The 15,684-nt window shown below is 37.3% G+C and overlaps 1 protein-coding gene across 8 annotated transcripts in view; it reads right to left on the reverse strand.

Annotated features, from left to right (window-relative positions):
* Positions 1–848: 848 nt before the first annotated feature.
* LOC118406555 (anoctamin-1-like) overlaps positions 849–15,684 on the reverse strand; it is an 80,559-nt gene continuing 65,723 nt past the window's right edge. For 5 of the 8 annotated variants that reach the window (XM_035806644.1, XM_035806645.1, XM_035806643.1 and 2 more), the window contains 14 exons: positions 15,561–15,643; positions 14,844–14,909; positions 11,910–12,002; positions 9,621–9,695; positions 9,065–9,211; positions 7,885–8,033; positions 7,221–7,278; positions 6,476–6,576; positions 5,713–5,870; positions 5,298–5,450; positions 4,683–4,735; positions 3,888–4,072; positions 2,997–3,102; positions 849–1,349 (listed from right to left, as the gene is read on the reverse strand). In XM_035806644.1, the coding sequence (XP_035662537.1) occupies positions 1,083–1,349; positions 2,997–3,102; positions 3,888–4,072; positions 4,683–4,735; positions 5,298–5,450; positions 5,713–5,870; positions 6,476–6,576; positions 7,221–7,278; positions 7,885–8,033; positions 9,065–9,211; positions 9,621–9,695; positions 11,910–12,002; positions 14,844–14,909; positions 15,561–15,643 (1,694 nt within the window). In that variant the 3' untranslated portion in view covers positions 849–1,082. Of the gene's footprint in view, positions 1,350–2,302; positions 2,494–2,996; positions 3,103–3,887; positions 4,073–4,682; positions 4,736–5,297; positions 5,451–5,712; positions 5,871–6,475; positions 6,577–7,220; positions 7,279–7,884; positions 8,034–9,064; positions 9,212–9,620; positions 9,696–11,909; positions 12,003–12,932; positions 12,975–14,843; positions 14,910–15,560; positions 15,644–15,684 lie in introns of all 8 variants that reach the window. The other 3 variants (XM_035806650.1, XM_035806646.1, XM_035806651.1) reach the window with 3 other exon arrangements.

Below are 15,684 nucleotides of genomic sequence, written 5' to 3' on the forward strand. Positions count from 1 at the left end.
TTGGGAAATGGTAAGTTTTGTGTTAGTCAACCTTGTGTTCTATAATAATCTTTTCAAGGATACCAAGAGGATGTTGAATGTATAAAGAGTTGTTCTGGCTTTCCACGTCTTAGAAAAAGTCAACCTTATAAGAGACACACAACGAAGAGTTGGAAGAGGAGAGGTGCCTTTAAGAAAATGTATCTTTCCTTCAGGTTGAATTGTGCAGATACAAGTATTCTTCTTTCATTGTATTTCTACACTGTTTTGATATCAACGTTTCCGTTTACGAATTGTAAATGTACTCGATAAACTTATATTTGACAAGCATAGAAAACCTTCCTCTTACAATTCTCCCTTGGTCTCACTCATTGAAGTCTTCAGAACAGTTGTCTGCTATAGATTTGGACCAAGTCAAGTTTTGTCAACTGTCTGCACTACTCAGTAGAAAACGAGCATATGCATTAAAAGCATTAAAGCCCCAAATTTCTAGTTACCCTTTGCAAGAAGTATAGAGTATAAGAAAAATTAAACCCTGTTTAAAACTTTAGATTTTAAAGCTATAACTTAGTTTCCTTTTTGCAGTTAGTACTTTAGAATGGCAATTAATTTTACATGAATGGCAAGTAATTTATAAAAAGGCTGTAGCAGCTGTTAGAAATGTACTACTATTTTAAAGATGAGTAAGTACTAGTCTTTAATCTGTTGATAATATTACATCTACTACCATCGCTATTTGGCAGACAAATAAGGATGATGAAGTGAATATGATTTCCTGAGGTTAGTTGCTATAATGCTCACAGTCGGTAACATTCGTTCTTTTTACAATAAACCTATAAAGCTCAGGGAAGGGTCCTAGAAACTTAGATGTTGTTTTCATTGATACATGTACGTCTCTTCCCTGTACCTTGTACAATTGTAAATATTCTGTACAATTGTAAATATTCTGTTTCTGTAGTTAGCTATGTTGGGAAGCATACAATTTACTCTCATATCTACTAAACGTTTTCGAACTCTCCTTAGCAGTATTCGACAACATAGATGTCATAATTCAAGCCAACAAACTGTGTTGTACAAGAGTTCTTTAAGATTGTGCATACCTTTCATACCTGCGTTTCTATACTATTGGCATCAAATTCTTCCGCGCTTGCAAACTCACTCGCTAAGTGATTCTCCAAGAAACCGTTTTGGCTGATTTTACCGTTTGAATGGTGGTGGTCGGTTGCGTAGTAATGTTGCCGCATCCGCCTCTCTTCCTCAAGTAACATTTCCATGATGATGCGTTTTTCTCTTCTCTGACGTTCTTTGATTTCTTTGACTTCGTCCGGAATAAGCCAGGCGATGAAGTCCTTAAGAAAAATCACAACATTCTGGAAAGGAAGGAAAAGTAAAGAATGTTGTGATTCTATTTTTAGAAAGTAATAATGTTTCATCATCCACTCGGACAGGTGACCTGGCGAATCCCCATCTCTTATGTCATACCTGTGACGCGAAAACGTTCGATACGGGTGTTCCGGACCGGGCCATAACTTCCGTATCGCACAGGTTCGAAAGGCGCATCACACGAGCTCCATTCGAATAAATCGAACTGTTTCGGGCGGGCCGAGTGCGGCGCCATCGAAAGTTCGATACCTGATTCGGACGTTGGGACATTACTGTTGCAACACTTTTTGTTCAGGGCACCAAATTTGTTCAACTTCTGGCGCATTTCGCATCAAAACAGGGGTTTTCTCAGTGGGTATGACATAAATAAAATACAACACGGTGTATTCCGCATCACCCTCGGTCCCAGCCCTCCAGCGGGTCGGATCACCCTCCGGCCTTCGGGCGATCCGACCCGCGGTCGGGCTGGTACCCCGGGTGATACGGAATACACCGTGTTGTAGTCTATATGTATCGGCCAATGAAAGGATTACGTCACGCCGCAAGGCGGCCGTAAGCACGTCAGCTGATGATGATTTTCAATACACATAAAGATTACAATATATCTGGATCTGTAATTCTTTAAAGTAATGCTTGTTGCATAACACATGCACTTGTGCTCTCTCTTAACTCAAATAGGTGAAACATGCCACAGCGTTAGCATTGGTCAAGGAACCCATGGCCACATTCTAACAGAGGCTCTCTGCTCTCTGTGATATATGAGTTAATGTTGCTTCAGAGCTATGTATGTAACATTAGACATAAAATCTGACCAAACATTAACATAAAGATGTACAGAAAATACACCAAATGCCTTGGTAGTCCACAGCAACCAACATATCATTAGATGATACGGTCTGCTGACAAAAACAAACTTGCAACACAGAAAAGTGCAAAGAACCTTTCTAAAACAATCTAAAGGGGCTCTTTTTCCATTTCCATGTCGACGTCGACCTCTCCTTGTCGCACATTTTCTTCGTGGATAAGAGCGTCCATCATGATCTTATTTTCTTTCTTTATCTGTTCGTCGAGTTCTTTAGGCACATCTGGGATAATGTAGCCTATGAAGTCTCTCAAGAAAATAATAAAATTCTGAAAAGACACGACAACAAAGAAGAAGAAATCACTAAAAAGATACAAATGAGCATAATTACAAAGAAAACACAGGGTAATAAACAGCTATGTTTTAAGATTATGGGTATGATAAAAATAAGCCGAATTTTAATGCATGCCAAAATAATGAAACTTAAGTCATAATGAGTAGAAATCAGGAAACCAAAATGTCAGAAAAGTAACTTATAATATATAACAAAATGTACAATCATAGGGACTAAAGACAATAGAATAACATCTTTGTAGTCCAAAGTATTTATTGACAACCTCTGCACTAAGACCAAAATTGAGGGTCCCCACTTTGGGGGCTTAATTTTCAACATAATGCAAGCATTTAGAATCCTGTCTACAATCCTGTAACACCCATCTACCAGTATATTTGATCATTTTTCCCAGTCCTAAGTGTCCACTATACACAGCAGCTGGATTGCATTTTCCTATCCTGCATGAGTAAAGAAATACTACTATTACTAGAGCCCTACCTGGAAACATATAACAAAGCCTAATCTGGCAGCAAAGATGTGCCAGTATGCTAGGTTGTACTTGTACGGCTCAGCCTCCCAAGGAGCATCCCTGAAGTCTCGATATCTAGAAATGTCGGAAGGAAAAAAGGTCAGTGCTTTCATCTGTCACTGTCATCATTTACATATACGCTCAGTTTCGATGCTCATGATCACAAGTATTGAAATCAGATTATGATCAAGTATTAAAATTAGATGCTACAACAAACACAATCGTGTCTGGGATGGCAGACTTCACAACTTCAAAAGCTCCACAGGTCAAAGCATGCACACACAAACAGAATCGCACAATCAAACTGACAAACAGGACAAAAAAGTAATTGCTGTGGATGAAGGAACAAGAACAGTACAATAAGTTTCAGAATCTGTAAAATCCAAGAACTAATTTTCTTCTTATTCTCATTGTACAAAATACTAAGATGAACCTGATAAATATCTTTGTTGAGCTAAAAAGTTATGCCCATTGCATACATGTATGAAGCATACACTGTCAGACTTAGTACACTTGTACACATCTCCTGGAACAATAATATGAGCTGCATGTACATTATGTTTTTGTATGTTGTCATATATTGACTAATAACACTTGGTTATATGTAACACTAGTTCCCTTAATCCGTGGGGTAACCTAGATTCGTTTTTAAAAAATGGCTATTTAGAGATTTCCGGTCAACGACGTGGGTTTCAAATATTAACATTTTCAAGATATTGCAATGTGAAACTACATCCCAACGACTTAACGATCTCCAAATACCCTATTTTTATATACAACGAATATAGGTTACCTTACGGATAAAGGTGAACTAACATTACAGGCTAGTGTGGTTTATAATATACTGCATGTTTTTTCACCTGCAAAATTGGACTACTTCTCCCAGAGATCTGTTGTCCCTTGGTTCACTGCCCGGCTCGAAGTCGGACACGTTGAAAGTTGAGAGCGACCAGTCGATGAAGCCGTGGAGCGAACCGTCAGGACTGTACATGTACTGGTACACCGTCCTCGGGATGAAGTTGGACGTAATGGCAATCACAAAGGCCTGAAAAACAGGACTGACTTTTGAAACTCATTCTGTAAAGAATAATTGGTTGAAAAATTGAAATTGAAAGGTGATTGGTCAGAAGGATTATGGTGTGTGATTGTTGATTGGTCAGGAAACCTTTAATCCACTTAAAACTGATTGGTTAGGAAAATTTGTGCCCATGAAATATGACTTGTCAGGAAATTGTGATTGTTACATTATTAGTTAGGTAAGGGATAGTCAGGCAAACTGAGGCCCTAGAAGATGTTTGGCCGGGAAAAATTTTGGAAAGATAATGGAAATGAAGGAATTGTGCATTAATGATGATTGGTTTAAGTCTGTGTTAAAGTATGTGAAAAAGAACTTGTCTGGAAAGCTATGATATCAAAGTGACAGATGATAGGTCGGAAAGCTTAACCCTTAGAACAATAAGGATAATATTTTGCCAAAGTAATGTGAGATCTACATGTAGTTCATCAATACATTCAAGTTCATCAAAAGAAATCTATGATTTTTAGTTCACAAAACGCTCCTTTTAACATCATAATGCATGCTAGAGGCTATGTAAGTCTGTAACTCTTGAAACTTTTGTAACTAAAGGACAGAAAAATAGGAGAATGAATCTTACATTCACAATGACAGAAATCTTGGTGATTCCCTTCAAAATGTTGTACCAAATGCCTGTGGAGAGAAAAGAAACGTACAACATAGAAACCCCAGCACTGACAGCTCACCTTTTCAAGATGTATGAATAGAGTTTGAAAATTAAAACAAAGCAAAAATCATAACCTAATGCATTGCAGGATTCAAACATTCACTTTTGTCACAAAACCATTGTATCATGTATTACTTGGAATCTGAGACATGAACATACAATACAATACTTCGGATTCCATGTAAAAAAGGAAACAAAATCCTCAAAGCAATTACAACATGCATTACCATTTGGACTTTAACATAATTAGCTTTTCTTACAATCATTACTGACCATCCATGCATAATTTAGTAACAGGAAATAAATGCGGATAAAATTGCTCTAAATTACAATCAATCCATGTTACAAGTATTTGTATTTGCAACAGTACTACATTTACGTCTCAAGCAGAAATTTGCAATCTATGAACTGGTTTGAAATCCTTGGTTGTGATACAGCAGAAATCAGCACAGCATTACTCTGGGTACAAGGGGCAACGGTACATTTTAAACTATTCACAAACACGTATCACCATACTTTAAAATGTACCTATGTCCTTTGCCCTTTCGGCCATGGGCCTGCGAAGCTCCTGTACAAATTTTCGTGCATCGAGTCTTATCTCTAGAACGTTGTTGACGAGGGCCAGCAGCGGCGCTAGCGGGAAGGAGGCCACGAAAATCGTCACAAAACCAAACTGGATGACTGGAAAACAAATGTCAACGTCAGCACTCATTGTGCAATGTACACCAAAAATTGATACACATTGTAGCTTCTTCGGAAAGATTTGTTAGAACGTATTCTTGTAAGTTAGAGATTATCATACATGTAGCACAGACATGTAAAAAGGTTAACATTTTGGAAATTGGGGACACTATACTGAAATCTTACAACATATTAATTATGCACAATCTTTGTGCTAAATCTTAGCACATTGTATTGCTTGACCTAATGCTGTAATACATACTCATCTCCAGATACTCAGGTGACAGTCCACTGAATGGTTCCAAGACGAGGTCCTCCTCCCAACGCGTGTCTCGCGGGCCGGCCTTGTCCTCCGCTCTCTCCGCACGCTCCTTGCACAGGCCGAAACACGTGCATTCTCGCAGAAACTTCTTGAGTTTTCTGTACAGCAATCAAAAGTATTATGAAACACGTGCATTCTCGCAGAAACTTCTTGAGTTTTCTGTACATCAATCAAGAGTGTTTTGATGAAAAAAGCATTCTCACAGAAACTTATACAGGGATAGTACTGCAGAAATAATTTCTGCTCATCAGTAATCCGGAAAGAAATGAATTTTGAGCAGAAAGAGGAATTCAAAGGACTAATGTTTTTGTACATGGCTTGTTCCCCCTTATCAAATTTATCTCCGCATCCCTTACATCAGGGACTTGAAAATCTTACTTCCATTTTGGCCATATATCATTTTATTTTATCAATGTTTTGTGAATATGCATTTATTTATGATAATGTTTACTAATCATTAATGTATTATTTGACCAAGACATGTCAGAGAACATGATACTACATTACATGTTAATAGGGAAATGCAGAAATAATCTATGCAAAATACAAAAATATGGCATCAACAAACATGTTATTTTGTGACTAGTGACCATTATTTTGTGACAATTGAATCCCAGCAGGGAACAGATGTACACTAAGATACTTTGGACGTTAAATATCATAATTATGTTATACGGTTTGATCAAAAGATTGTTCTACTTACGGCATCCCGATCTCCATCACATTGTTTTGAATGAGCTGTTTGCCAGCCATGATGATGGACAGCTGAATACACAGCTCATAAAGGCATCCTCCCGGCCCACACTACAGGAGAATACATTTGCATAGATTAACATAATGTTTGCATACTTGACATACATTAGCACTATAATGTTTGCATAGTTTGACATATACTTGCACTACTTACATATTGGTCCAGCTCTTTGGGCTATTCTAGTTGCAAAACTCACATGGGGAATCAAAAGGTTTTTCTTACAGCTACCCTACAGTATCTTTTAAACAAGCAACATAAGTAGGTATTCAAGTATATGTTTGAATTTACATACTTCAGTTAATAAGTTAAGACAAACTTAAGCTACAAGTATTCAGTTCTATTTATCGTTCTTGTATCATAAGATTAGTGACAAAATCCTAACTGAAACCGCTTGCAGTAATCATCACTAGGAAATCAGCACCAAGGAGAAATCAACTTTGAGTGATTCTATAAGTGATATAATTAATAAAATCTACAGTTACAATGTACATTTATGTGATGAAGCTTAAATAACCTTTTCCTAAAAGGTACAAGGCTTCAGGTTACCTACATGTAATTTGCCCAGTTTATAGCATTCAAATGTGCTTGAAGCTACTTCAAAAAGGAAGGGACTAATAATAATATAACATCTATGATGTACGACACTACTTCCAGGATATAAGGCACAATAAGAAAGAATGCCACTGTGAATTACCTCTTCCATGCGTAGGCCAGGTGCTGCATAGATGTATTGTCCAGGGCGGCCCATGAACCTTAGAATAAAGATAATGATGCCATAAAATAAGCATAATTTATTAGTTATGAAGTTATACATAAAACAACACTCAGTCTGTTATTGAATAGTAGCAATTGTTGCGTATGAATTTCTACAGATAATTCTAATTATGGATGTTCATCTAATAATATTTTCCCTATCTTGCATGTGTGAGCTGTTATCAAATATATTTAGTTTGCTTGTCTGCAGCCAAAGCATTTCTTATGTAAGCACCACAAGGGATACATTTTGATACCTACTAATGATACCCATAACCACCAACCTTATGTACTTAAAATTTGTAACATCGAGCTAGCTAGTCAGGCTAACACATGCATCACATAGACTAACTCTAACATGCATCCTCACACAGACTGTCTGTTGAGGTATGACTATATGAAATTAATAAACAATTAGAAAAAGTATTTTTTATGCTTTGGGTTATTTATTTGAACCAAACAAAGAGGTAGAAAAACAGTCTGAGACCAGAAAGAATTCCCATTATCTAGTGTATCATATAAGATACACTTACATGTATATCTTATACCTAAATGTAGGTAGGTTAGGTATAAGATACACAAAAACCTGCAGAATTCATGCTCACCTGCCCTTAAAGAAGGCCACATAGAAAATGGAAGCATACGAATTGACAAATTTGAGGAGGAAGAGCTTGAAGATGAGTTTGTCTTCATATTCTGTTTCAGTCCTCGGACACTCCAGTTGGGTCAGGAAGGCTGCCACACTGCCATAGATCTGTGAGTTAGGAAATGTAATTTTCAAAGTTAAAAAAAAGTTGCCCAATCTGTAACAGATGCCCAACTCCATTTCTGTAGACCTTGGGCCACACATTTGTGCAAGCTACTACGTATACAGCAGGAGGCTAGTCCGCTGGTAGTGATGTGTGTTTAACTCTCATTGGATTCTCCTGTCGATTTGACAGATGATCAGGCAGACAGGCATTTGCCAGTGGGTTCGGCAACCTGTTTGCCTGACTGCACATGACGTTCTATGGTGAAGGAGGGGTGTGCAATTCCTTCTCCACCCTCTCGTCTACTGAGCACTAAGTCTCACAGGGACAGAACTGTATGTCACGTGTGAGACGGCTCCAGCAGCTGCAGCTTTGTTGTTCGGAGTAACCGTCTCCCATACTCTTCCTCATTAGTGCTGAGTGCTAAGCAGTGAAAGTAACATGTACCATTTTTAAAGTCTTTGGTATGACACAGCCAGGGTTGAACTCATGACCTACCGAATGCAAGGCGAACACTCTACCCACTTGGCCACTGCTACGGTTGCAATTTTCAAAGTATCTGCATAAAACTGGTAGATTGAACTCTTTGCAGTGACGCAGAGAGGTAAAGTTAGTCCCATACAGTTTATGAGGACGTAGACATGGGTATCCATTGTGTGTACGGCACAGTATTGGAAGGCAAAGACCAACCCTTTCATTCCACCACCTTTTACCTCTCCAACTGAGGCGTTTTAAAATTGTCCAAATTGTGGAAGAGGGCGCTGATTGGTCCCTACACATCAGCATTTTAAGAAATGGGTTCAAGCGCTCGCTCGAACAGGTATTCCAACACCCGTAATGCCCTCTTTCCACTTGTGGGAGGCCTGTTGTCATCAAACAAGCACTCATTCCTCATTAAATGAAATCACAATTAAAAGGTATGAATGTGCAGTTCTGGAAGCGAGTAGCAACTACTACCCGGATGGTACACAGGTTATATGTGACCAGGCCAATATACACAAAATGCACATCAAAGTAGAGCAGTTCCTGAGCTCACCTCGTCCAGAATGAGGATGACGATAAGGTTGAGTGTGACGGCAGTCCCTGACACAATCTGCCCAGAGTTGGGGTAGATGGCGAGCGCTGAGGCCACCGACAAACGGTACATGATGACGGCAAACACCGCTGCCAACGTCACAGTGAACTGGAAGAAAAATTACAGCATTGATATAGTAATGATTGCATATAACTTACAGAATACGTTTGTGCTACCTTAGTATGTGAATTTTCATTGTTCACTCTTGTGTACCTCACCTGAAAAAATTACGTATGTACATTTTAAAGGCAAATATAGCTTCAACCCATTACATAGACAAGAGATGACCACTTTTTCTAAAGAAATTTTTAATGAAAAATTTTCGTAAATATTTTCCCTTTCATAAAATTAAATATCTTTGTCATATCATATCATTGTCTATTGCAGCCTCTATGTTAAAAAAATTATTAAATGATCCACCCTCCCCAAAAAAGAATTTTTATAAAAGACTACAATTCTCGTAATACGACAATATCTAACAGTAAAAGATTACAAACTTTAAGATAAACGCACATACCATGGTTAAGATGGTAACTGATGACACACCCACAGCAAACAGTGTCTGTTTCTTCGGTAACTTCACTTCTTCACCCTGCATGTCGAAAAATAAACAAACATTAACGACAACATTACAAAAAAATAACCTTTCATTCCAACTGGTGACCTAATTACATGATATAAGATAAAAAGCATCCCTTTACCAAGATACAGGAAGCCAAGCTTTCTATCTACTTTGTAGTATTGGTGTACGATTCATATTAACTTAAAGGCTTATTTGTTATGTTTTGCAAAAGTAAGCCTTCATTCAATTTCAGTTGTAATGTACATGACAAAAACTAAGGCATAGCACAAGCATTTGTTGCATCTAGTGTTTGATTGTCATTCCAAAACTAACAGTCCAAATTAGACCTGTAAAATGCTTTAAGTGATTGAGTTACACAAAAGCAGGCTAATTTACACATTGCCTTATAAATTGAAGCAAGGTGCTGAATAATAATTAAACAGAGCTGTCAATAACCATGCTAAATCATCGAAAAAGAACAATAACTGCTTTCATTGTAAAATTTAACAAATAATTTGAAAAAAATCTTTTTGGGGCAACGAACTTTGTCCAAGGCAATGATTTTGTTGTGAACAGCTACAATAGTTCTAAAAATTACAGAATTTCTCATTAAAGATTTTGAATCGTTGACGTGGGGCATATGGTTAAATCACTACTTTCTGTAAAGATTCCTTTCTGTTGTCTTTAACACTAATGGCCCTATACTCAACTTTTAAAAGTCATTATTGCAAGGGAAAGGGGGAGCAGCCAATTCTTTTTACATGCATTGTATATGTATATAAGGATATGCACAATCATATCATAAATGCCTTATATTATCACAAAGAGTATTCCTAACTAAACTTAAATTTATAAAGGAAATTAAACGTCATTCAGTAAGGTGAGTGTATCAAACACATCATGCATTCTCAGTGCATGGTATTTGGTGCAGTATTTTATGTTATGTGCAAGTTCTTTAAGACAAGCTCAAACTCAGAAATCCTAGCAATGTCAGCTACAAGATCACCATGTTCCATCATCCTTTTCAACACTTAGATTTGAATCAGCCATAACCTGACAAGTCACTTCCTCATTCAACTAAACCATGACATCTTTCAAAGCAAACCAAACAATTCCATGTGGGATTGTTTAAGTCATAGGTTTTTTCTTTTCCTTAGGGTGTTTTCTACGGTAAACATTGAAAATTGTAGTAATTAGGAATGATTCAATAGTTATGTTTTTAAACATAACTATTGATGGCAATTGTAAGGGTCTGCTGCACAGATAATTTTATTCAATTTTAATCTGAAAACAATCTTTTGCATAAAAGCTGACGCCTTCCAACATTGGTGGATTTGTTTTGCTATACTAGGAAGGGATTTGTCTTGCAGGACATGGCTGATTTGAATTTGTATTTCGATAAAGTTGAGAGGATGGGGTGACAATGCCATGACGGTCTAACTTTTTTTCCTCGGCTAAACAATGTTTCGCATTTATCTGCAAGCATCCTCAGTGTCAAATGTACGAGCAAGGGTTATAATAGTCATTCTTTCATCTTGTCCTTATCATGCATATGCAGAATCTACTAGTTCAGACCTTAAGATCATTCCAGGTCTTCAAGTGGAGTTATCATTTCTTTTAGTAAGCATTATTTCGACCATGTAGATGAAGCAATGCAAGAGGAACAATGGAACAAGCACTGGCTTGAACACGTAGGCAGGCAACTAGCATTGCAAAGTCATGAAGCCACAAGAAGCAAAAGCATGGCGAGCAGGAGAAAGGCCACACTAATTCATTAAGTTGGATCTCATACTTTGGAAGATGACATGAAAACAGTGGGCTGGGAGGAAAACTTGAAAACGCTTATATTCAATTCTGCAACTATGTATGTTCTCCAAGCAGAGGTTTTGGTCAGGGGAATAGTAGTGGATGGGATTTCTTACAGCTTTGCCTGGTATCCACCAGTACTATAGCTTTGGAGTCTCTTCTGTCCTCTCCACAAATATTTACGAAGAGGACAGAAGAGACTCGGGAGCTATAATACAATTGTATACATGTACCGGGTTACTTACAGCTGCATTCTTCAAGATATCCTGGCCACTGAAACCACCCCCCACCCCCAACAAAACCTATGCATGGGGAATATTGTACATGTACAAAAGTACAGACATGAGCTTTTAGGAATCAAGACTTTTATTTGTTTAGATATGATCACCAACAAAATGAATTCTTGTGGCCTAAAGGGTAACAAGATGGCCTCATTACCAGTTCAACAATCTCGAAGTGGTCCTTAAAGATGGACTTTGACAAAGACACGGTGTACAAAATCGAACTGACATAAACTTTTTTCTCTGTCTTCTGCAAAGAAATGTGTGAGGAGGAGGAAAAAAATTCCAGATGAAAAAGTAAATGACAGCATTTGACACAAACCAATTGAGTAGAAAGTAACACCGATTTTCAAGAGGCCACAGAGAGTTTTTTTTTCTTTTTTGACCAGACTTCGAACGGGAGACGATCGAACTGGTAACTAGTTGGCCAAAGTAGGAGTTGACCATTGATCATGATTATCATTTATGGGAGGTGGCTTCTATTGGGAACTGCCTGTTTGAAAATGCAGCCTATTCTATGCATAGTCTGTGGTTAACTCTTAATTGCTCTGCATGTGTGTTCTTAGACAACAAAAAAATGGACAGGTTTTCTACAATCTAAACTTAAAATAAAACCATTATTTAGCGAGAGAAGATAGCTTCTAATTCCTATAATTGCAGAAAGGAAACTAGCATAAAGGAGGAATTAGCATAATTGTATTTCCCTGCAATTCAAACTTTTAGAGTTGGAGAAATGGAAGTCAGGGAGAAGGACAATCAAGAGTGAAATAGCAAATTGCAGGAAAGAAAATTTCCTTTCAATCAAGAATGAAGAGTTCAAGAAACTAATCAAAAGAAACGGTGGCATATTTTCTTACAGTTTATATTATAATCGCAGAGCAGCAAACAAAAATAGGGGGCTCCAAAAGGACAAAGTGTTTTTTAAGCAAGACAATCAAAAGGGGCATTTGCATTTCTTAACAACTCAAAATGAATGCGCACTGGACATACATTGTATAGAAGCGTACAGGAAAGAAAATTGAGGTCAAAATGCATATTTTGTACAACTCCGAATGAAAGTGCACTGCAAAAAGGGAAATAAACTGAGGAGAATGGACATTTTTCTACAATTCAAAATGAAATCGAAAAAGGAAATTTGGGAGAACCGACAGTTGAAGATGTTAATGTCACTGTTCTATACCATGCCTGAATCTTCGGCGTTCCCTGACGCATAACTCTGGCCCTGTATAACGCATGCCGAACACGACGCCCGAACAAGAACAGAGGAGATAAAGACATCGGTTAGTCTACATCTACCAGTACAAGTTGGTTAATGCCTTAACAACATGCAGACAAACTAAACTACTCCCTGAAAATGAACAATTATATTATAAATTTTTGCCTTTATTATTTTATTGTCTACCTTACAGTGTTATATATCATTGGAGCAATTACAACTTGTCTTAGGGGAAGGTTAAAAGATTCTGTTTACATGCTAGCCATAGCATAGTTGACTGTATTTTATCAGCATATCTGTTAAGTGAAGCACATGCGGGAGGGAAGTTGTGATTAGATGCATGCATTGAGAGCCAGGCCAAGAGAACATATAGTATTAGGAAAGTAACGCCAAATATTCAAGCATTTGTGAACAGCACATTTATGTATGTTCACAATTAGAATGACATCTTATGCTTTATAATGCTATTATTATAGTTTTTTAAGCATCTAAAGAAATGGATTTAGGGTAAGCCAGCCTGAAAAACTGTTAAAGGAAGTATTATAGGAAAGGAATGATGGGGGATTTAATGAGACAGCGATGCGGCCTTTCGGCGTTACTTTCCCTCTGTGGTGTTCTTACACACGAAAACTTGACCAACAGCCTCAAGTTCAACAGCAACTTCGAAATCCAGCCATGAAATGAATAATGTGCTAGCCATATGGACATTCCACTAAGGGTGCCAATATTGCCTTGCAGGAGTATCAGAGTCACATGCACTTGCAACCTTGCAACAATATACATGGATCTTATAGGTTAACTTGCTTTCAAAGAGGATCAGACATATATTGCCATTTTATGATTGCTGATTTATCAAAAATGTAAGCTTCATGTAAGAAACCTTAGAATGATTGACAAAAAGTACTTGATGGGTAAACATTTCAACATGGGATAGATTTGTCCAGTCTAGGCCTGTCTGTAATGACCACTCTAGAGACAAGTGATCACTATAGACAATGTGAATTCTTAAAATGGTTGAGTCAATTAGAAAACTTATCTAAAAGGCCATGTTGGCCAAGTGGTATTTGCTCAGAGGTCGTCACTAAGATAGGTTTAACAGTTTCTGTAGCTGACTCTATACAGTAACATTTAGTTTTGGTTTCAAAATAAATAGTGTTCCTCTGGCAATATACATGTAGGGTACAATCCTCTTTGACTAAGTTTTCGTGTGCAAGAAAATATTGTGGAAAGACGTGTCACACAAATGGTCACATGACAGCCTGGATGCCATTCTGGTTAGTTGACTTCTGCTCCAAATGTCACTATAAGCAATTAGCAACTATTGAAACTGAAGCAAACTAACCAGGATGTATGTATAAATATGGCACCTAGGCTATGCTTCACAACAAATGAATGAACTCAGGAAACTAATACGGGATGAAACAGCATGCATACAACAATCTCTAACAGTCACAATACAAAATATACACTGTCATGTAACAAAATCTAACAAGAAAACACAATCATGTAAAACAAAATACAGAACAACAAAATTGAAAATCGTTTTTTTTATTCAAATTAAGGATCCCTTGAATTATCAATGCCATCTATATGATTGTCATATTTAAATGATTTTTAGCTGAATTTGATGCTCCAGTATTTAAAAACAAAATAAGTGAGCTTCATAGCAAAATGCAAGTGGCAGTTTTGATTTTGTTTTCAGAACACAAATCATGATCTGCTATTATTAGCTCATTATGCATCCGGCTTATACCTGACCAGGACAACCATTTGTATAAAAATTTTGAAGATTATAGAATTTATGTCTGTACATGTGCAACATTTATTGAACTCACCTCTAGATTATCATGATTGTAGAATAGAAAACAATCTCACCGTCTTGTCCGATTGCTCTATCCTGTGTTTGACAAGTCTTGCTTCATACTCAGGCCTGGGTTGTTCCTGTTTTGTGAGGAAACAACAGCCATCAGAAGTATCCTTTTTTTTAACATGTCAGGGTAAAAACTGTGATCTGGCAGAGTAGAGAGCCTGATCAGAGTCTATGAATTCAAAGATGTTTGCTTAAAAGAAAGTCAGTACTTGTTAACTTTTAATATGATGAATATATACACTAGTCTTGAAGTTTAGGATTCTTGAAATAATGTTAACGGTAGTTCACCTTTACTCACATGGTAACCTATATCCGTTGTTTTTAAAAAGGAGATATTTAGGGATATCTAGTCGACGGATGTTGGTTTCAAATTGCAATATTTCCGTAGCATTCCAGTTTGAAACACCTGTCTGTTGACTTGATATTCTTAAATACTGCTATTCTATATACAACGGATAACAGTTATCCCGCGGATAAAGGAGAACTAGTGTTACATGAGTTTGACATTTTCAGGGCAAAAGGGGGTCAAAGACATCTGGGAGGTTGTAATACACCTTGGTCTCTATCTCTAATGGAGAAGATGGAGATAAGTATCTCCAAGTCTTCATTTGTCTTTTATGTTATAAAATACATCATTCTTGTAGTCATATAGGTCTGCTGAGTACATAAAAGTAGTATAAGTGTAAAGCTTTATGAAAAAAAATCAAAAGTTCAAGATTTACCTCCTCTTCTTCAAAGCCTGACAAGTCCCATGCATAGTTCAACTCCATCTGTTTCCGCTTCCAGTTCTCTAAAAACCACGTGGCTGTGATAAAACAAGAACATGTCAAGATGTCAATATGTTAA

This window comes from Branchiostoma floridae, chromosome 19 (genome assembly GCF_000003815.2).
Source record: "Branchiostoma floridae strain S238N-H82 chromosome 19, Bfl_VNyyK, whole genome shotgun sequence".
Classification (NCBI taxonomy): Eukaryota; Metazoa; Chordata; class Leptocardii; order Amphioxiformes; family Branchiostomatidae; genus Branchiostoma; species Branchiostoma floridae.